The sequence below is a fragment of the Phyllostomus hastatus genome, unplaced genomic scaffold, assembly GCF_019186645.2.
Source record: "Phyllostomus hastatus isolate PE091 unplaced genomic scaffold, TTU_PhHast_1.1 phas_scaffold_182, whole genome shotgun sequence".
Taxonomy (NCBI): domain Eukaryota; kingdom Metazoa; phylum Chordata; class Mammalia; order Chiroptera; family Phyllostomidae; genus Phyllostomus; species Phyllostomus hastatus.
The window spans coordinates 29,898,813-29,920,767 of record NW_025334013.1 but is presented as its reverse complement, the minus strand read 5'-3'; the positions used below and the strand labels follow the sequence as shown (position 1 = coordinate 29,920,767).

Sequence of the window (21,955 nt, the reverse complement as noted above, 5' to 3'; positions counted from 1 at the left end):
GCTGTTTGCTGCCAGCCTGAAGCTACCTAGGCCTAGAACCACCTGTGGGGCTAGCAGAGTGCAGCTGGACTTCCTTCTAAGACTGTGAGAAGTAGAGTGGAAACATGGACAACTGAAGGCCCAAGTTTTCCTTTTTGCCTACAAGACCCCACCCAGTCCCCTTGCTCAGGCTCATGATCCTCATGAGGTAGCACCAGGGGAGAGGGAGAGAAGAAGAGCAGTGCTGCCCAGAACCTGCCCACCCCAGAGGGGGGTTCAGCTTGACGGGTCACCGTATGTTTACATCTCACTGTATGTGAGATGACGGCTGGCAGTATGTTTGTGTCTGACCGATGCCTGCCTTTCCCTAGTGCTGGGTGGCTTGGGGTCTGAGATGCACTGTGTTAGGACGTACTTGGGTCTGTCCAGACAGCAGATGTGGGAACCTTACCACATTGTGGACTCCTCCTCCGAGGTAGGGAGTGAGGGTGTTTTCTGGGGAGAAGGCAGGAGAGCCAGCTGACAGCCATGGTCAAAGCGTCAGTCCTATAACTCTGAGGCCAACAGGTCAGCCTCCTGGCCATGAAGAGGCTCAGTCAGGCCGGGCTCCCAGTGCATGCCAAGTGTGTGTATCAGGGTTGTGGGGAGGTTTTGCAGGTTGTATAGGAATTCTGGGCCTTTGAGCTGCAGCCAAAGCCCAGAGAGAACAAGAACCAGACCTTCTGCCCCCCTTTCAGCTTCCCTAGAGCCCTCTCGTCAGCAAAGGTGCATCGGGTTAGCCCCAAGAAGGCAGCTTGAGTTGATGGGGTCATGTTTCAGCTGCAGCTAATCCAAGTCACTCGATATAAATCTGTCCCTGCTGCCTCTCCCCTCCCTCCCATCCCCAACCCACAGACAGGGAAATGAATCCTGGCCCTCACCCTGAATACATCATGGCAGGCCTGCCTCTAATGAGAGAGGGCCATTCATTGTGGGGTGAAGCTCCCTGCAGAGCCTGGGATGCCATTAATTAAAGAAGAGCCACCTGAAGCCAGTTGTGCAGTACAGCCTGCCACACACTCAGATGGAATGGTGGTGGGGTAGCCTCGTTAGCCTGACAGCTCCTTAGGCCAAGAGTTTGTGGGCTTGGAGGAGTGAGGGATGCCCGCCTCCACCCGAGAGCTCACATGTCTCCAGGGCCGGCATCCTCACAAACGCAGGAGAGCCCCCTCTGCACATGTGGAGGGGCTTAGAATTGACATAAAGGGGCTCCTGATCGTGGGCTTGGGGGACTGCCCATTTGCCACAGCCCTGGGGCAAGAGCGGGTTTCTGTGGAGGCCAAGCGGGCTCCTAGTTCCTTACCTGTGCTCTCTTCCCACTCTTCCTCAGAGCCTGAGCCTGTGGAAGTTGGCCTGCTGTGGAAGGACTTTGGGCCTAGAGGGTCATAGGGGAGATGCTTGTTGTCTCTCTGGCAGGTAGAGCCTCTGGTAGTCTACTTCTGGGGACTTCTAGACTGAGGGGTGGAACCCCAGTGGCAGCCTCATCTCTCCCCCTGGGAAGGTGCCAGAGGGTTTACAGAACTTGAGTGATTATAAGAACCCCTAGAATGGAAGTTTTGCTCAGTTAAAATCCCAATAAAAGACAAAGGTATCAACGTAGTAAATAATCAGGCTTTGAGATGTTTTGGCAGTGGGGTCTTGGGCTTTGGTCTGCTGTAGAGCTGCTGGCTGGCGCTTTACTGCTTAACTGATCCTGAGGCAAGTGTTGCTGCCTAGGTTCTGGTCCCTGGACTTACACGTGGAACTCCCCTTGACCTTCTGCGAGGGTCTTAGTGCCTCCTCCTTGCTGGCAGGAGGGGCTGTAGGCTCTGAGGCTTTTGCTGTAACCCAGAGTTGGGCAGCTCAGCTAGTCTCTGCCCAGCTTGTCAAGAAGACAGATTGGCTTTCTGTCTGTGGCTCTTCAGAGCAGTCTTTGGGAGGCTGGTTCTATGCTCTGTGGCAGGATTTGACAGACAGGCTGCTTCAGAGAGCCTCACAAACAGCTGGGGTCATGGCTTGACCATCTGACCCATCTCCGCTTCCCTAGAGCTCGCCTGGTATGTATGGAATGGAGGCTGCGTGGGTCTGCCCACCAGGCCCTGACACCTAGGACCTGGCTCCATTCTTCTGTGGTTTGAACAGTTTTGGAGCTTCCGAGGCCCTGGCCACTCGCTTGGGCCCTTTGTCCTCTGGCAGTTAGAGAGCAAAGGCTGAAGGGCCTGTGCCCGGAACACAAGGAGTAGGAGCACTGTTGCTCCTAGAATTTTTTTTCCCTTTGGGTGAGATATTTTTGTGTTTTTTCTTTGAACTCTTTGTGTGACTCTTGAGACCCAACCATTTTTTAAATCTTTCTAGGAATTAAGGTATGAAATAATTATAGCAGGGTATAAACGTATGCAAATACGAAGTGTATAGCTCACTATATTTTTATACACACACACACACCTGTGTAATCACCCCCCAGATCAAGATGAAGAAGCTTTTCCTTCAACCCAGAAAGTTCCCTTGTGCCCCTTCCCAGTCAGTAATGCCCTCCACCTGCCCGGTAACCACTGTTCTGACTTCTGATACTCTTGCTTAGTTTTGCTTGCTCTTGATATTCATATAAATGGAATCATACAAGATGTATTCTTTTGTGTCTGACTTTCTTTGCTCAACGTAACATACAGGAGATTCATCCATGTTGTTTTGTGTATCAGTTCAGCCTTTTTATTGCTGTGTAATATTCCATTGTGTTATTATACTGATTTATTCTCCTTTTGTTGGACTACCTGCCTTGTTTAGTCCTTGGATACATATTTGTGGAATGAGTATGTGAATGTTCAGTCTGATATGAGGACCTCCCTAGGTCTGTCGGCTTGTCCCAATCCCCCTCACCTTTTAAAACTTAACTCCAGCCCTTTAGGCATGTGCTCTTTCTTGGCTCTTCTGAAATGCACACTGGCCTCCCTCTTCTCTGAATTTCTGTGATAGGAAGAGGCAGGGCTGACCCCAGACCTGTGGAAGTGGCCTTTGAGCCATATCCACCCATTTATTTATTCTTTCAGCAGATGTTTATTGAATACCCATTATATGCCTTGCACTGTTGTATTGAGGATATAGCAGTGAACAAAGAGCTCAAATTTCCAAAACATTCTCCCTTTATGGAGCTTCCATTCCAGTGCATGAAGCTAGCACTACCCTCTGCCCTTTGGACCCCAATGCCAGAAGAATCTTGTTCAGGTTTCTCTGTCCTGTGGGATTCTGCAGGAGCAAGCTGGCATTGGCCCTTGCCACCTTGACAAGGCCTCTCTAGGGCTTGTGGGCTTTGGTCTCTCTTTTTTTGCTGCTGCTGCTTGGCATTGAAAGGGGTTTCCAATATTGGTGCTTCGCTTCCACTAGCTAGGAGTCTGATTCCCTCTGTGAGGGAAGAGAATTAATCTCCAACTTTCCATGCCTGTAAGGTGAGTGACCTCTGTTTTGTCAGCGCTTGCCAATCTGTCCTCTAATTCCCAGCCAGGATAATGGAGATATTACTTTGTGCTAAAGCAAAGCACTAGTTCTTTGAGTGCAGATGCCACACCAGTCCAGACACTGGAAACAACAGGGCGGCTCAGTGGGGATCTCCTCACAGGTGCGCAGGCACCTGGAGGCTGTAGGGGCATTGGCACCTGAGTGGTTTTGGTCCTGAACTGTGGTTGGCAGATTCAAGGAAGGAAGGTACCCTGCCATCCCATTCTCCCTAACCACTCTTCGTGCCAGTGGGACAGCTGCGTCAGCGTGTTCCGAAATGGGTTTCTTTTGTCAGGTCCTCAGAGCACGCGAGAGGCTGTGAACACCCCCAGAGTGGAAGAAGAGTTGGAGAGCAGGGTTCTTGGAAGGTGAAGGCCAGGGAACTCCAAGGCCATGGTTTGCATGGTGGCCCATGGTTCAGTGACCTGTGCACTCCAGGGCTTCGCTCTGCAGGGCTGTGGGAATGGTGGCTATGAGTGGGTGGGATCAGTTCTCGGTGTCCCTGGCTAAAGGGTGACACGACTCAAACTTGTTAGTTCTATAAAACTGTTTTTTCCAAAGCCTGCAAGGATGTTGGTTTGGGGAAGAAAGCCAGCAGCCCAGAGAATCCCGGGAGCCTGACAGGCCTTTTTCTCTGCGATTCTTTCTTGCAGGGAGCCTGAGGCAGCCTGTCTCTTTGTTAACAGAGTGACAGCAATGTGACACCATGGAAATAATTACTAACAAATCACGGTGCTGACTGCAAACAGCTCTCTGTCTTCAGAGGCATGTCAGGGTGCATTAGAGCAGGACTGGAGGAGCGGCGGTGTGGGGGCTGAGGCGCAGCCCGCACTCACACACTCCGCTTTTCTTCCCCCACCCCGGTCCTCTTCTGCTATGTCTGACTTTCCTGCTTCTTCCCACTGCGTCAACTAAGGGACCAGCCAGATAAGTGGCCTGTGGCTACTCCCGCTTCCTCTGGGAAGGTAGCTAGGACCCCCATCTTTGCTAAGGAACCCCTTGGTGGTGATAAGATCCAGGAATTTTTCCATTACAGAGCTTTCCAAAGGCAGAAGGAAGCACACCCCATTTCTGATTTTCTCTCTGCCAGTTGCGACCAGCTTTATCTACCAGTGGTTTTGAGGTGACAGAGTATTTTCTCTTGCTGGACTCAGAATGTGGGAGAAGCCTTGCCTCCCAGTGTTGGTTCAGCTCCCTTCCCCCACTAGCTCTGGTTTCTTCTTCAGTTGCCATAGTCAATTTTTGGTAAGTCGACTTTGTCCATTCCCTCTTGGTTAGCAGAGTGATTGCTCTGACTGTCAGGGCTGTAAATAATGTTCCTGGCGTGTGTGGCTGGAGGCAGCCGCGTGGGGTGGGGAAGGGAGTGGGAGGAGGAGCCGTACTCCGATGGCTCCCTCACTTGCCCCCCTCCCCTCTCATACAATATTTATCCAGGGATGGGAGTCAGATGCAGCGACCTCAGGGGTCACCCAGTTAAATAGCTTCTGAACCTCCCTGCATTCTAATTGCTGCAGTTGTCCTTTGCTCTGGAGACTTCTCCTCCCCATTGTCTGCCGAGGCACACACTAATGGCTGTCCTCCCTGGCCCTGCTGGGAGGCATGTGTGTATGGGGGTGGGTGAAGGGCTCATCGCTACCTTCCTTTCCCCAGGGATAAGAGAATCTAGGGACTATTAACAAGTGGCTCTAGCTAGGAGGAGCACAGAACCCTGCCTTCTTGCTCCCTCCCCAAAGCTGGCCAGAGAAGGAGGTTTAAGCAGTGGGCCTGGTTAACGGAGCCAAGGGCTTCACCCATTTCTAATCCTAGTGACTCCTCTACTAGGGGACAGAGCCTTGAGTACGCAGCTGAGGTGCATCATCCTGTGTTCCCATGGTCCCACATTCAAGGTTTAGAAACTTCTTACAAGTGATATTTCCTATTGAAATATGTTATATTTTGCCCCCAAATTGGCCACCTGCAAAAGTCTCTTTGGTCCCTGGAGGTCCATTTCGAGGACTGATGACGGTAGCAGGTAAGCCCCATGTGCTGATATAAGAGAGCATGTGCCCCACGTCTTCTCTAGGGCCCTCTTGTAAACGTCAGTTACCATACAGCGCAGCTCTCTTCTGAGGAGCACTGTTGGAAATGCCATTGGAGGTGCTAGGCACTACCTGTCCCAGAAGCACTGGCGTTTCAGCAGTGGCCTAAAGCTAGCCCCTGCTGAGAACTGCTCTGGGCCCAGTGAGCACTGTGCTAGGAACTGTAGGGACCGCCAGGCGATCAGGACAGACAGCAGTGTGTGCATAGCTAATCACAGGCTAAGTGAGGTAGAACATGCGAACGCTATGAAGAAGATACAAAACAAATACTATGAGAACCCAGAGAAGAGAGACCGAATGGGTAGTATTTTTTTTAGTAAACTTTTTTAAAAATCAAAATATTAAAGAAAGCCCAATGTTACAAAATATACAAAAGCCGAGCTGTTCTGTCTGAAGCTGGAATGAGGTTCAACCCATTCTTCCTCCAGCCCACAAAGTAGCCTGATATCCCTCCTAGAACCCTAGGGCTTCATGGAGCACAGTTTAAAAACTGCTGACCTGTTTAATGCCCACCCAGAAGTATGACTCTGCTCACATGTCTTGAAGGATTCAGGGGAGCTGGGATCAGGGCAGAGGAGGTCAGCCAGGGGTTTAGAGGAAATTGGAGCAGAGGTCAGACTGCATCCCAGATCCCGAATGCTTGTAGGATACCTCTCCATGGAGCCTCCAGAGGGCATTGTAGGCCATACAAAGGCAGCCCAGGCAAAGGGTCAAGATGGTCAGAGGCCAGGTAGAGACCGGTAGGGGATGAGTGGGGTGTCTTGGAAACAGCTCAAACTGTAAAGGAGCTCCTATTTTCCTGGCCAAAACAGAACGAGTAGCTCATTAGTGGAGACACTGATCAAAGTGCCTTTTGGAAACCTCCCGTCACCTGCTCCCTCTCCTCCCCCTCCCTACTGCCTGCTGTCTGCTGAGGCCTTTGCCATTCCATCTGGAAAAGGGAGCTCTGGCCAGGTCCTGGTGGCAGCTCCAGCACTTCCCGCAGTCACAACAGGTGGGGCAACATGCCCTTTCCCTGAAAAGAATTGCCCTGGGAGGGACCCTGGAAAGGCGCTCATCTCATTTCACTGGAGAGTGGCTGGGGAGATAAAAGTTATTTGATTTCACGGGGTGCTTGTGGCACTGGGAAGGTGCATGATATATTGTTCTATAGGATGTTTGTGGCAGTACGTGCTTCATGTGGACATTTATGTGGGCTCCATGTGTGAGCAGTGGGGGTAGAGATAGTTGGCAAGTGGGTGAAAAAGTAGTGGAGTAGAGAGGCGCTGTATACCAGTGCAGTGCCCTTTGGAGGTGTTCAGCAACTGCCTGCCAATGGGGATTTGAGGTTGGTTTTCTCAGGGAGGACTGGCTACCTGGTCTATGGGGAGCCCCTCCACACCTCCTGTGTTCTGGTTTCTGTTTGGGAACTCTCCAGAGCAGCATGTCTGGGAACACTTCCAGCTGTGCTGCCAGACCCAGACGCAGGTGACGGCCTTTCGTTTGTACCATTGGGAAACCAAGAGGAAATTAAATGTCATTTGCCCCCTGCATAGCAGGTCGCTGCCAGATCAGACACTGCTGATCAGAGTTGTGCAGAGAGTACCCAGGGGAAGGCTTATGCTTGCAACCATGCCCTCTGAGCTGTGGAGACTCCCAGGTGATGGCCTGGCTCACTCCCAGGCCTTTCTCTGCCAGTCTGGGTTCACCCTGGCCTGGAGCCCAGCTCTGTGCTACGACAGCTGTGGCCCATGCCAGGCCAGAGGTGTGTATATACCAGTGGGAGGGAATGGAGGGGAAGGGCAGTGGGAGACATACAGGAGACAGTGAGGTGATCAGCCCCTCTGCAGAGGAGCTGTATGGTATTGTAGAAAAGAACAAGGCCTTTATTAAAAATTAAGAGACCTGGATTTAAGTCCTGGCTTCTCTGCTTACTAGTTGTAGGATCTTGGGAAAGTCACATTACTACTCTGAACCTTCATTTCCTCATCTGTAAAATGGAGATGATAACAAGCTGTAGCTCCTGATATTTAGGGAAAGTAGCTTCTTGTTGGGACTGGTGCCAGAGTTTCCTCACCCCACCTTCCCTAGGTCTGGAAGGATGGTCTGGAGTCCCCTGTCCATCTGTGAAGTGAGTTGGCTGAAATTGATGGGAACTAGGGTAGGTAGTAAGTCTGGCCCTGAAGGTGTAGCTGGTAATCTCTCCCTGCCTGAGGCCTTTCCTTCTTGTCCTGTTCCCCTCAGCCAAGCATCATAGGCTGTTATGAATGAGTGTGGGTGATGGTGGTCACCCTCCTACTTGTGAGCCTCAGCTGGCTCCCTCCAGCCTCACACTTGCTCTGCCCTTCCTGCTTGAGAGGATTGCAGAGTTTGTCCCAACCCCTCCCTTGCCTTGAAGTCCTAGTGGCAGACCCTCTGCAGTGACATTTATTAACAGGGCTTTGGGAAAAGATGTTTTAATACTGCGAGAATTCTCTCTAGAAAACTCCCCACCCCCTACTCACTGCCCCCCCCCCCCCATCAGAAGCATAGCTTGCTAGTGGTGAAATTCATTAGTGTTCCCTGACAGGCAGTGGCGACAGAGGCACTCGTTGTCTGCTTCCCGCTCCCTCGCTCTCGTGCTGCTGCTTCACGCACACTGATATTTAAAGCTGATGGGCTGCTTATAGACTTCTTGTACCATGACAAGTTTGGGGAGGGGGTGGGGGAGAAAGAGACAGACAAGGAGCCAGCTGTCACGCTGGTATTTCAAACAGTACTCTCTCCTGACCCTTTGCAGGCTCCAGCAAGTGTATCATCTTTCTGAAGCCTGTGGTTGGAATTGTAACCTGCAGCCGTCCCAGAGGATGGGGGCAAGTGTGGGGCAAAGTGGGCTGAGAGGTCGGCAGTACATTCTCTCAGGGTTGTAGGCAGGCAGAGAAGAATGGAGGGAGTGAGTGTGTGTGTGTGTGTGTGTGTGTGTGTGTGTACAAGCAAAGGTCTTGTAAGTGCCCCCTAACTTTGTCCCTCCATCACCAGAAACGAGAGCCCTCACTCACTAGTCTCTTCTGGAGTGATCATTACATTTCATGCTGTGGTTAGCTTCTGGGTGGGCCTGGAAGCTTCCTGAGTGTGGGAATCAGGCTTGATTGGCTCTACGCCTTGAGGGTCCTGGGTCTCCGTGATATCTGTAAATGTTGGGTTGGCCAAAAAGTTCGTTTGTTTTTTTCCGTAAGACAGACCTAGTAGCATTTAGCTATTTTTAACTTCATTCAAAACAATTTTGTTAGATCATATTGTGACAGATATCATATCAGTATGCGTTACAAAAAGCTTATCAAAACTGGTAAATTTTTGTGTAGCCACTTTAATGTTGAAGATGGAAGAAAATAAGCAACATTTGTGGCATATTATATTTTATTATTTCAAGAAAGGAAAAAATGCAACTGAAACACAGAAAAAGATTTGTGCAGCGTGTGGAGAAGGTGCTGTGACTGATCGAATGTGGAATATATCCTGAGTATCCAGAATCAACAATTCAAAAGAACCTATGCACCCCAATGTTCATAGCAGCGCTATTTACAATAGCCAAGTGCTGGAAGCAGCCTAAGTGCCCACCAGCAAATGAGTGGATCAAAAAACTGTGGTACATTTACACAATGGAGTACTACACAGCAGAAAGAAAGAAGGAGCTCCTACCCTTCATCATAGCATGGATTGAACTGGAAAATATTATGCTCAGTGAAGTAAGCCATTTGGTGAAAGACAAATACCATATGATCTCACCTATAAGAGGAATATAATGAACAAAATAAACTAATGAACAAAATAGAACCACAGGCATGGAAACATGGCACAGACTGAAAGTGACCAGGGGGGAGGGGGGGCAGATAGTGGTAGAAAGAAAAGCAAAGGACTAGACAAAGAACATCTGTGAATGACCCACGGACATGAACAACAGCGTGGGAATAGACTGTGGGAGTGGGGGGTTGGGATGGGCAGAGGAGGGCAAAGGGGGAAAAATTGGGACAAGTGTAACAGAGTAACAATTAAAAACTGACTTTAAAAAAAGTGGTTTGTGAAGTTTCGTGCTGGAGATTTCTCACTGGATGATTCTCTGTGGTTGGGTAGACCAGGTGAAGTTGATAGCAATCAAACAGACATTAACTGAGAACAATCAACATTAAACCATGTGGGAGATAGCCAACATACTCAAAATATCCAGATCAATAAAGTTACTAGTGAAAATGAAAAATGTGTCTTTTATTTTACAGAAAAAAAACATACGGACTTTTTGACCAATCCAATACGTGGTGGCAATTGGGGTAGAAAGTTCTCCCATTTTCTGTCTATACTGGAGCCTTGGCTTTTGTTCACTGATGTGTGCCTGCTGATTCTTTATATTAGGAGAATGAGTCCCAAGGTGCCTCCTCTATCCATGTCTCTCACCCCCAAGCTTCTTGGAATTCATTTTTGCAACTGTTGAGTGGTTCTGGAACTCCCCCTTCGGCTGCCATCCTTGGTGGGCTCTCCAGTATCCAGTACCTGGCCAAGGCACTGTCTACTCAGAGCAGGTGGCCTGGAAGCATCTTCAAGGGTCCTTGTAGGTTTGGTCTCAGCAGACCTTCTTAGAGCCAGAATCCCTCTAGGAACACTTATTTATACAGCGTTTCCTTTGGCTGGCTCTAACCTTCACAGAGTAGGGCATGTAGGTGACATAACCTACCTAAAGACACGTGGTCACTTGTCCAGGTTGTCTCAGTGTAGCAGGACATGTGCTGCCTGAGGGTTGTACTGCACTCTGCCCCCTACTCAGCCCCCCATTGGGGGCCCTTCTAGCCCCAGGCTCTGCAGTGGGGGAAGTTGCTGGGGAATAGAACAGGCTCCTCTACTCCCTGCTCTTTCAGCCTTGTCAGTGCCATCAGTGCTGCCATTGGCTTTCTCAGTTTCAGCACAGCAGCATGGGGTGCGCGCGCACGTGCATGTGTATGTGTGTATCCAGGGGCAGAGAGGGGTTACTAGTAAAAAATCACCCTGGACATCTAGTGGAGGGTGGAACCAGAATGCCTTTCTGCCTGTAGACTCAAGTGTATTCTTGAACTGCCCAGGGTTGTCTTTAATGTGATCACTTCCTATAACCTCCTTTCCTTGTTATCTCCGACCCTGCACTCTTGTCCTGTAGGCCTCTAGAAGGGTTGCTGGCATGAGGCTGCTGTCTTTGGGCCGTCCCTTTCTCTCCCTTCCTGTTCTTGCTGATCCTGCCTTGGCTAAAAGCACGGGGTGCTCGGCCTACCAATGGTGGCCCAGGCCACGTCTTTGGCCATGGTGCCATCTTGCAGGTGAGATGGAAACCAACTGGCTTTGATAAGTAGGAGGCTCAAGCATTAATTTTTTATACATCAGCAGCAGCCAAGTGAGTGAATTCAATTATGAATCTGCTTTCTTTCTACCTTCCTCCCCACAATGTGCTGGTTCAGAGCAGAGACTAAGGAACCTGTTGAAATGAGAAACCCCTATTTCCTGGCTTGACCCCCTCACTAATTCGGGTTAAATTGCTACACTATTGCAGTGGTGACACATCGTGCCTGCCTCTGTTTGTATAAGAGGCTGCAGTGGGGGAGGAAGGACCAATTTGTGCAGAGATAAAAGGTGTCACGGGCAGATAACTAACGTCCCAGCCTCGTGCCTGCTCTCATTGTTGCTCAATTTGCTTCGTGTGGAAGCCCAGCCTTCCCTCTTTCTTCCTTCCCTCCCCTTGCTCATATTTTACCTCGATGCCACAGTGTAATGATGCCCTGCGTAGTGGGGGAGGAGATAGGCACCTCTGGCTGACAGCCCTTCCTGATAACCAAATTCCAGCCCATCCATCACTAGCTACTCTCCTCAACTTGAGGAAAAGTGATCGTGAAAGGCGGGCCGTTTATCACCCATGTCTGTTTATCTCCTCTGGGTGGGAAACAGAAACAGGAGGGACAAAGAGCTGGATCCCGAGCCCAGTGTGGCCTGGGCTGAGGTAGCCTGCTTGGGCCGGATGCAGATTCACATCCTGCTAGCTGTGGAGGCTCTGACCAGGTAGGACTCCCAAACTGGGAGCCAGTGGGAATGGAACCTTTCCTGAGGCTCAGTTTCAGGACTTACGGAGAACCTAGGAAGTGTGGCGGTTTTGAGATGCAGGACAGCCAGCAGCAGCATTGTGTGGGAATGTTTGTGTTCAGCAAGTGGAGAGACCTTGCATGGAAACAAGCCCCAGCCACCCCTCACGTGTGTCCCCTTGGCAGGGATTTGCATCTGGCTGGTTGGCTGGATCTATTGGCCAGTTCCTTCCCCATGCTAGGCCTTCTGTGCCTCGATGGTCTGGCTGTGACCTTGAAGAAAACAGAGCCTTTCTCCCTACTCTTCTCCTTTGATTCTGAACACTTCCTTTTTTCTGCATGTCAAATGAGACAAAATAGTTTGCCCTGGCAGGTGAGCAGTATGTGCATGTCCTAGAGCTTTTGAACACTAGAACTGACAGCCTATATCCCTCCAAGGTCTGGGTCCCATGGCCTTTTCAGAGAGGCGGAAAGGGGCCAAATATGGCTCCAGATCCGGCTGACCTCCTCCTCTTTAAAAGGTGGAGTCTGCTAAAAGTGAGAATGACATGCATCTCCTTGATTCGGGTTGCCCCTACGACTGAAAGAGAGAAAAGCACAGAAGGAATAGTGCCCACGACCTTTTCTAGCACTGGTCCCTGCTCTCCTGCTAGTCCTAGCTGTTGGTGTCTGTCAGTCTGTCAGACCTCCATGGATGCTACTGACCTCCTTGACTCTAGCAGTTGTAGCAGAGCCCCCCATCTCTGCTTGACCTAATCTTCAAAGCCGAGCTCCTGCTCACAATGGCTTCATCCTGTCTGTACCCATTAGCGCGGGTGGTGTTCCCTTAATGAGCTAGTCCCCTGCCTTGGCCGGCGCCCAGCTAGTCACACCTGTTTGCCATCAGGGCTGTCTGGACCCAGCTCGAGTGCTGGGTTGCAGGTGGTGGGGCTGGATGAGGGGTGGGTGGGGAAGGCGGGCTCCTTTTGCTTTGTGCTGTACATGTGTTGGGGGACAGTTTCTCGTAACTCTATTCCTTCCATACTGGTTTTTTGTGTTTTTTTTTCGGAGCAGGGAGAGCTCTCTGCTTTTTTTGTTGTTACTTAAAAGGACAATAAGGGGACATAAGGAATAGCCCATCTCTTCTAACTTCCCTGTGGATGGAGTGGTGAGGAGCCTGTCTGGTGTCTAAGGGTAGGGTTCTATGTTCTGGTTTGATGGCTCTAAGGGGCCAGTGTGCTAAGAGCAAGCCACATGTTAAATGCCAAAGGCAGAGTTCTGGCCCTAAACCCCACACAGTATTTGGAAAGTAATCATATCCCTCAGTTTAGTAGAGTCCACAGGCAGGACTGGGGGGCCCTTCCTTAAAGGGGGCCCCTTGCATTCATGAAACTGAGGGAAGTTTTGATTTGGTTGAAAAAATCCCATTCCTTTTTATGGCCTGGACATAATTGGCTCTTTTCTATTGGCCATCAGTGATGTCATTCCGACCCTCATAAAGAAGGGGAAATCACACCTGTGGACTCTGTGCATAAAATTTCATTGGGCAACAGTAATAAGTATGGCCAGATGATGTTTGGGCAGTTGAGGAGTTTTGTACCCAGCAATTCCAGCTGCATGGAGACCTGGGCACCATAAACCTGCCTGCACGTTCATGCCCACAGGCTAGTCCAGGGCCCACTGCCAGTGGCTCTTTTCTTGGGATCAGTATCTGGTAGGAACGCACAGCATTCAGACCCTTTGTGACAGGGGGACTTTTACCCTTTTCCTTTAGAAATTGGTGGAACCATGTGCCCACAGGTACCCACTGACCTTAGCTGTAGGTTCCGAAGAACCTTGGACCCATGTGTGACCTCAGCAGTGACCACCGTGTTTCCTACTTTATGTGGCCCTAGACCTTGTCTTCCTAGGGACTGTGAAGAGCTCTGACTGCATCTGTCTCACTGGTGTCTTGTGCAGTCAGGAGACTTAGATTCTGTTTCTAGTTCTGCCCTTGGCTGGTTGTTCCAGTGAGTCCTTTTTCTTCTCTGAGCCTCAGTGTCCTCTTCTACATAGGGGATAATGACTACTCAAACCCACCTTCTTCACAGGCTACTCTCCAGGTGCTCTCTAAACTGGGGTAGGTTCTGTCATAGAAATGTGTAGCTGTCTTCCTATGAGCAACCTGAAAGTTCAGGTTGGGGCATTTGGCTTTGTAACTTATGTGAAAATGGGCCTGGGCCCTGCTGCATCTGTAGTGAGTGCGTCTTGAAGTCGTAGGGCTAGGACCAACCACAGGCTAGAGGACTCAACCACCCGATGCTTGTGTGCAGCCTGCATGTGCACCTGCAGGAGACTGGAGTCCGGAGTGAATGAGAATGAATGTCCCGTTCTCTTCTGCTTTAGTCAACTGCAGGGTACAGACAGCCCTCAGGATTGCTGCCGAGCCATACCTGAGGCTAAGCATCCAACCTGAAAATCTGTCTGCCAGGGTGTCCAACCTGTGGGCTGCTAGTGGCCCAGGATGGCTATGAATGCAGCCCAACACAAAATTGTAAATTTACTTAAAACCTTTTTTTTTTTTGCTCATCAGTTTTCATTAGTGTTTGTGTATTTAATGTGTGGTCCAAGACAACTCTTCTTCTTCTACTGTGGCCCAGAGACACCAAAAGCTTGGACACCCCTGGGTCTGTCCTCAGTGTGGCCCCTCTGGTATAGTTCAACCTCCAACAGAAGCAGGCAGGATTCTGCTGAGCTAGACCCTTACTCACATTTGAAATCTCACTAAAGAGGGAGCTTCCTCCTCCCCCGGGGCAGGCCACAGCCAGTGAGATTCTTGGCCTATGTCAGCTGAAGAGTCGGGATGCCGGGACTGGCTAAAGGAGAATATGATAGGTGCCCCCAGGACCTCTGCCTTTTGCTGGCCAGTCCCCCTGACTGTTCCTTTGTACTGGGTTGGTCAAAAAGTTCCTTTGTTTTTTCCTATAAAATAAAAGACACATTTTTCATTTTCATCAATAACTTTTATTGATTTGAATATTTTGAGTATGTCAGCTCTCTCCCATGTGGTATAATGTTTATTGTTCTCAATGAATGTCTCGATTTGATCACCATCAACTTCAACTGATTTACCTGACTGGAGCATCGTCCAGTGAGAAATCTCTAGCATGAAACTTCACAAACCACTTTTGACATATTTGATCAGTCACAGCACCTTCTCAATATACTGCAACAAATCTTTTGCTGCGTTTCATTTGTGTTTTTACTGTTCTTGAAATAATAAAGCATATAATATGCCACAAATGTTGCTTATTTTCTTCCATCTGCTATATTAAAATGGCTACACAAAAATTCACCGATTTTGATAAGTTTTTTTAAATGCACGCTGATGTGACAGCTGTCAGCAGACAATCTAACAAAATTGTTTCGAATGAAGTTAAAGATAAATAAGCGCTATTAGAGACACCTTATGGAAAAAAAACGAACAAACTTTTTGGCTGACCCAGTACATTCTGCTACTTCTAGTGGCCCCCTTCACTCACAGTCCTTAATGTGATTTTCCCAAAATAGCTGAGCTCAGCAAGCATTTTAGCAAATAGTAAGGATAGGGAACATGAAAGAAAAATTGAAGGAAATAAGAAAATTACCCAAACATTACAGTTATGCTCCTTAAGCAACCACATTCTATTTCCTAAGGCTACCTCTCCTTCCAAACCTTGCCTGGTTTTCTTGTCTTCTTTGCCCTTGGTTCCCACATGGACGCACCCTGCCTAGATATCACTTCATCATCTTGGCCGCAGCCAGAATTTCCCTTCCAGAAAAGTGACTGGTTTTGGTTAATGTCACTGTGCCACCTGGGCGTTTGAGAAGAACTTCCCTTCGGGTAAGATATCACAGGTCTTACAAAAGTAGATCCATGCTCTCCTGCTTGACACTTGGGAATCAACTTCTTATCAGTGTCTGTCAAATAACTGAGGGAAAGACTGAAACTTTCTGGGGTGGAGTCAGTCATCCCAACTGGATTCCCATTGCCAAGCTCCCTAAACAAGGAGTGCACCTGTGCAGGCTCCACTTTCTCACCTCTTATTCTTGAACACTTGCAGGCTCCCTTCTGCTCTCACCAGCCCCCTGACTCCAAATCCATTGAGTTTTTCTCAGGTTCTCATCGTCCTTGACTGCTCGATGGCATTTGACCCTAATGACCTGCATTTTCAGCTGAAAAATCAGTTACTTACAGGGTGGGGAAAAAGTAGGTTTATAGCTGTGAGCACGTGAAATAGTTGATTCTTGTTTGATTATTTATTAATTATTGTATTCTTTTCCATACAAACAACTATAAACTACTTTTTCCCCGCCCTGCATATGAGCCCAGAGAGGGGAAGCTTGCTTTCCTGTAGTTGAGGTTGCCCGCAGGTGGTGTGAAGTGGGGTCAAAAGAGCATGTGCGACTTTGGGTGACCAACGCCCTGAAAAAGATCCAGGAGTCCTGCCCTGTAGGAATGGGGTGGGATGGGTGAGTCCTGACTCATGGTACATTATCTCCCGTGGAGTTTTTCTTTTTTTAGTTTAAAGTGAAAGTGAGTTTGTAAGTGAAGCAGTGAGACAGAGAATGGGCTCCTCCACAGACAGAGCAGTCTCCTATGGAATTAATTCTTGAAGGGGCTGAGGCTGCGTGACCTGGAGAACAGTACTCTGGGGGAAGCTTCCTGGGCTCTCAGATCTTGGGGACCGTTCTGCAAGGAAGAGATAGAAGTCTCATTCTCTATAGTTTCTGAAGACAGACCTCAGGGTGGAAGTTACAAGGTGACAGTAATACTCATAGTTTAGTATTAAGGAAGGACGGACGGTCCAAGTATTGAAGGGTCGACGGAGTCCAACATTAGAGCTGCCTGCTCCGTGAAGCAGTGAGCTCCTTGTGTGCGGTACTGGTCTGGTAGGGTGGCCTGGTTGTTTTAGCTCGTAAAACACACGAGACACGGGCCCTCTGCTCCTCATTTCATACTCTTCCCAGCTGATCTTAATCTAGTCTCATGACTCTAATTTTACATATATTACATTAATGATTCAGCACTTTGTATCTTCAGACCTTTCTTTAAAACTAGATATCCAGCTGCCTCTTAGATGTCATCCCACTGCTGGATGGCTCCTAGGTGCCTCACGCTCAATGGATAGTGAGTGTTCACCATGTGTCAGGCGTCTACTTACAACTGCATTCCCAAACTCTTGCCTCCTTCCAGAGGTGTGCTGTGGGGAGGCAGTGGGAGCAGTCCACCCTGGTTTGGGCAGAAAGAGGATACATTGTATGTAGAAAACTTAAAAATAATTATACAATTGACTAAATGTTGGTCCACTCTGGGTGTCAGATACGCTCTCTCTGCCCTTTCTCCTCCTTTAGTCTTAGTGAGAAACATGGAGCTAGCCAAGGCATGAATCTTTGAACTGGGTTCTACTGCTTTCTCTCACTGGGCCCCAAATCCCCTTTGGTCCTCCTTCACATCTCCACTATCTCTTGCTTGCTCACCATCTCTGTGACTATTGTGTAGTCTCCTGGCTACTATCCAGCTTTTCTTAGTGTAATGGTTTTTTTTGTTGTTGTTTTTTTGCCTTGGCACAATCATTGTAAACCACAACTCTCCGAAGGCTCTCTATTGCCTGTGGCTAAGCTCTTCTCTCAGCAAGAAAACTCTATGATCTTCTTTAGCTGATATTTTTCAGTTCTTCCTCCATCCTTCCATGTTCCCCGTGCTCCAACTTAAGGCTCTTTTGTCTCCTTTTATTGTCCATTCCGCTGAACAAACTGTGAGCCCCTTATGGGCAGGAGTTGTCTTCCTTTCTGAGTCCTAAGTGCCTGACTCTTAATTTTTAAACATCAGTAAATGTTTGGGTGAATGGATTTGTGTGGGTAAAATGGCATCATCAGCTAGAAGGGAGATAGTTTATACATTTTAATTTAAAGAAAAAATAAGAACAGGTTCTTGGCTTAAACTCTGACCTCTTCTCATCCTTCTGCATGGTCTCCTCTCTGTCTGCAGAAAGCCTGTTGCTAGAGACTGAAATGTGAATGGAAGTCCCTGCCCAGCTATCTCTCAATCACGTGCTCTTTCTCTCTCTCCTCTTGTCTCATATTTCTGCCTCTCTGCTCTAACAAAATAACAAGCTAGTGCCCTGGAGAGAACCTAGGATGTAGAGGGAGACAGACCTGGGTTCAGTCCATTTTTTTTAGCTGTGGGATCTTAGTTACCCCCCTGAACCTCATTTTTTCATCTGTAAAACGTAGGCCATGGTACCTACCTCACAGTACCATTCTGAAGAATGATGTGAAAGTATAAGTAAGATACTTAGCATATTGTAGACCATCAGAAAGTAGTAGCTGCTGATTTTGAATAGTCTTCAGGTTTTCACATTTGGGTCTGAGGGCTGGGCCTGGAGCACAGTGTCCAGGGTGCTGGAGGTGGGGGTGCGTTTCTCCGGTGGGGTGGGGCCCGTGGCTAATGGGTTGGCCTTTTGAGGTCTGTTAGTCTATAGACTCTATGTTGGACCCTGTAGCTTAACACTCCTCACCTGGGACATGGGTGTGCCCAACTTGTTCTCTCTTCCCTTTCCTGTAGGCTCCCAGGCCAGTGCCAGTACCTGGGCTTGCCAGTGGCAGATTACTTCAAGCAGTGGATCAATCTGAAAAAGGTACTGTGTCTGAGCCCCACTTGGGTGCTTCGCCTGGGTCTCCTGGGTCTCAAATCTCCCCCCAGCCCTTGCTGCTTTTCTCATTTCTGTTGTTTTCTTTTTGTTGTTCTCATCCCTCCCTTTCTCTTTGTTCTTCTCTTTTCTCAACATCCCTCTCTCCTCTTCCCTAGCTAATGTGCACTGGCAGACTGTGGCCATATCTGGGACTGGGGAACTGGTTGGGGACCAGGCTGTTGAGTAGAGTATGATACGTCGCTACTTGGTGTCACTCAGATGTGCAGAGAAGTTCCAGTTAAGGGGATTTTCCAGGTTCTTGCCCAGAGCTGAAACTGAGCTGAGCTACATTGCCTCTAGGAGAGATGTGGTGCTAGCCGAGCCTCTGGAGAAGTGTCCTCCTTTGATATGTTCAGGAGTGTGGCCCTGACCCTCCTGACTGGTCCTGGTGTCTTCCTCTGGTGGGGAGGTAGAGGTGGTTCAGGCTGGCTTCAATGCTGCCTAGCCACAGCAGAACCTTGCTCATATGAAGGGCCATGGAAACTACAGCCCAGTTTTCTTTGAGCGTGAGGGAGGAGACGAGCACTAATGTAGCACCAAGCACCTGGGGAATGGGCTGAGGCTGTGGGCTGGGAGGGATGCCCCGTACCTAGGAAAGTGGGGCCTGGCAGAGAGTGAATCACTCAGAAAACTGACCTCTCCTAGTATGTGCTTGCTGGATAAGCAGAAGAAAGGAGTAGGAGTAGACTCTCCAGTCCCTGCTCTAGTGGGATCCTTGCTCCAGGAGGCCCAGTCCCCCAGGGAGGCTTATCACCATAAATCCTTCTGATGCAAGAGCAAAAAGCCCCAGGGCAGCCTCAGGAACCCCAGCCACTTGTCAGCAGTGACTCCCAAGAAGCTCAGGGATGGGAGAACACATGAGGGTAAGAGTAGTGGCTCCTGGGGCGTGCAGGGAGAGCTCATTGGAGGGTTAGTCTAGGACCATATGGGTTTGGGTCTTGAACTGAGCATAATCAAGGGAGGTGAGGCACAGATCTGAGGAGGAGAGGCTTTCTAGGCAGGGGGAGCAGTGTGCTGTTGGTGTGTGTGTGGGGGAGGGGTGGCTGGAGCTAAGTGAGCTTTTGAAGGAACATGGGAGAGAATGACCTTGGACTTTGTCCCATAGGTCTCAGGGCAACCCTTATTTGAGGCAACATTTATGAACCCCTTTACTTTCGTATGGTATGCAGGTCCTCTGCACTCTGATTTGTTTGTACTTGGACCCCTACCCACCTCTCCTATCTTCCGTGCGCCCGAACGACAGCTACTTAGTACTTGCCACCTTCGGCTGAGAAGGCCAGCCAGGCTCTGTGCTACCTTCAGCCCTTGGCCTGTGACCTTACCTCTCTCAGAAGTGCCCCCCAGTCATCTTCACTGGGCATATTCCTCTCCTTGAAGATTCAGTGCAGTTATCACCTCTGCTGAGAAGCTTAGCCAGCTAGTCTCTTGCCTTGAGGCTCCTTGACACTTTGGATCTTAGAGTGTTGAAACTGAGTCCATGTGTGTGTGCTTCCTTGCAGACATGTCTGCCTGGATAACAGAGACTGAGTCTGGTTCCTTTCTGTGTGCCCAGTGGCCAGATCAGGGCAGGGTACAGAGCATGTGCTCTGTGAGTGATTGCTGGCTGACTGACTAGTCTTTGAGAGCTGGTTCCGTGGAGGCCCTCTCATTTGGGACTTGACAGGGTTGCATGTGCTGGTATGGCTAGGCCTGTGGTCCTGAAAGATGGCTTTGCCAGCTGTCAGAACGCATCTGAGGCTGTTTGCTGGCCTTGGCAAATGCAATGTGAAGGCCCAGCCAGGCGAGGCAGGCACTGACCATGAACAATTGCTCTGTGAAGTTCACTAGACTTTTTGGTATATGGTTAGCTCTCTGCCTCTAGGTTCCTTGGCAGAAAGGCAGAAAAGCAGCCAACCCATGTGGTAGCATTGCCAATGAGGGCTACCTTGGAGCTGCTGGTGGGTGGAGGTGGTGCTCTCCTGAACCTGTTCAGCTAGGTTCTCTGCCAGACTCTGCTGAGCTGTAGAAGGGGAATGGGCACGGGGCGGGGCGAGAAACTCAGTACTCTATTCCCAGTTGGCCTTGTGATTGCCTCTTGGGAGGTAAACTTAGCAGGTCTAGGAAAAACAAAAGGTCTAACCCTTCCATTCTGTCCTCTGGCCACATCATGTTTCAGCTCTGCTTCAGTCCTTGCCAGCAGCCATTTAAATTAGGGAAGCTGCAGGGCCTGGAGGTCCAGGGGCACAGTGATCTTTCTGACCATTATACTGCCTGACTTAGTGCAGGCTGCACAAAGATTCCTGCTCCCTTAAAAAGAGTAACAGTAAAAGCAAAGCCAGTGAGATCATTGCCAAAGTTTTGGGAATACTGTGTGAAAGCCTTATCTTTGCCTTTTTCCCACATATGTGACCTACACTCTGGCTATCTACATGGTCCTCTCTAGTCCTTGATCTTACTTCGTTCCTCCTTCCTTTCCTACTCCTCTCCTTCTTGACTCCCCTAGAGAGTTTTGCCCTACGAAAAAAATGGAGAGGGTTCTGGTCTGTTTGGTCACCTAGATCTGTCTAGTAAGTGAACAACTTGGACTGAATTCACCTTCCCCATTTCCTAAGACCTCTGATCTGAGAAGGGGCAGAATGTTGTCTTCCAGCTGCCCTCTCTTGTCCAGAAACGGTGTGGGTTGCATCAGGGAAGAGCAGCTTTTCAATGACCAGGTTTCCACCTCTCCCGCCTCCACCTCCTTCCCCTATAGCAGAGTAGAGCAAGCCAATGTTTGCTGACATTTGGAGTGTCATTGAATGATCTTATATTTTTATTGAACTGTCAGCTTAGAGAGGACTTGGGGCCCTGCCCCCAGCTCCCTCCAGGAGGTCAGAGCTGTCACTGAGGGACCAGAAAATACACACACGTGCACACATATACACATACATGAGCATGCACGTGTGTAGTCTTGTGAATGCATGCACCCAAGTAGCCATACCAAAAATTGTTTATAGTATCCATGCATGCACACATGTATATACACATATTCACGTGGTCACCTGCAGAAATATATGGAAATAATACAGACAAATGTGTTTATACAAACATATTCATAAAATGTAAAGACATGTAAATAAACATGCACATCTTCACTGATAAACATACTCTTGAGTGCCTTCTGTGTTTCAAGTTCTGTGCTTATGCCCTGGAGATATAACAGAAAAAATGGACATTAAATAATTTTAATTACATTGTAACACCAAAAAGTTTAGAGCCTTGGGATGGTTTCATAAGGGGACCAGACCTAGTTGGCAGGGCCAGGGACTGGTTCCCTGAGGAAGGGTACTGAGCTGAGACCTAAAGGATGAGCAGGGATTGGTTACGCACGTGGCAAGGCCCTGAGGTGAGGAGAGGCCTGGCATCTTCATGGAACTAGAACGTAAGTTCCCTGAGAGCAAAGAAGTTTTGTCTCTTTTGTTTACCGTTCTATCCCCATCACTAATTATTATTTGTTGAATGAATGACTGCCTGAAGCATAGTGGTTGTGGGGAAGAGAGGAGTGTGGCATGAAATGAAAACGGAAGGACAGGTAGGAGCTTATCGCACTTTAGATTTTGGTCTGTATCCTTAGGGTAGGGAAAGCTGTTGAAGGGTACTGCATGTAGGAGGTGAAAGGAGATGGGAG

The 21,955-nt window shown here is 49.0% G+C and overlaps 1 protein-coding gene across 8 annotated transcripts in view; it reads left to right on the top strand.

The window, feature by feature from the left end:
• ERI3 (ERI1 exoribonuclease family member 3) overlaps window positions 1–21,955 on the top strand; it is a 122,192-nt gene that overhangs the window by 47,865 nt on the left and 52,372 nt on the right. For all 8 annotated transcript variants that reach the window (XM_045860010.1, XM_045860006.1, XM_045860009.1 and 5 more), the window contains one exon: window positions 18,183–18,255. In XM_045860010.1, coding sequence (XP_045715966.1) covers window positions 18,183–18,255 — 73 coding nt within the window. The remainder of the gene's footprint in view (window positions 1–18,182; window positions 18,256–21,955) is intronic.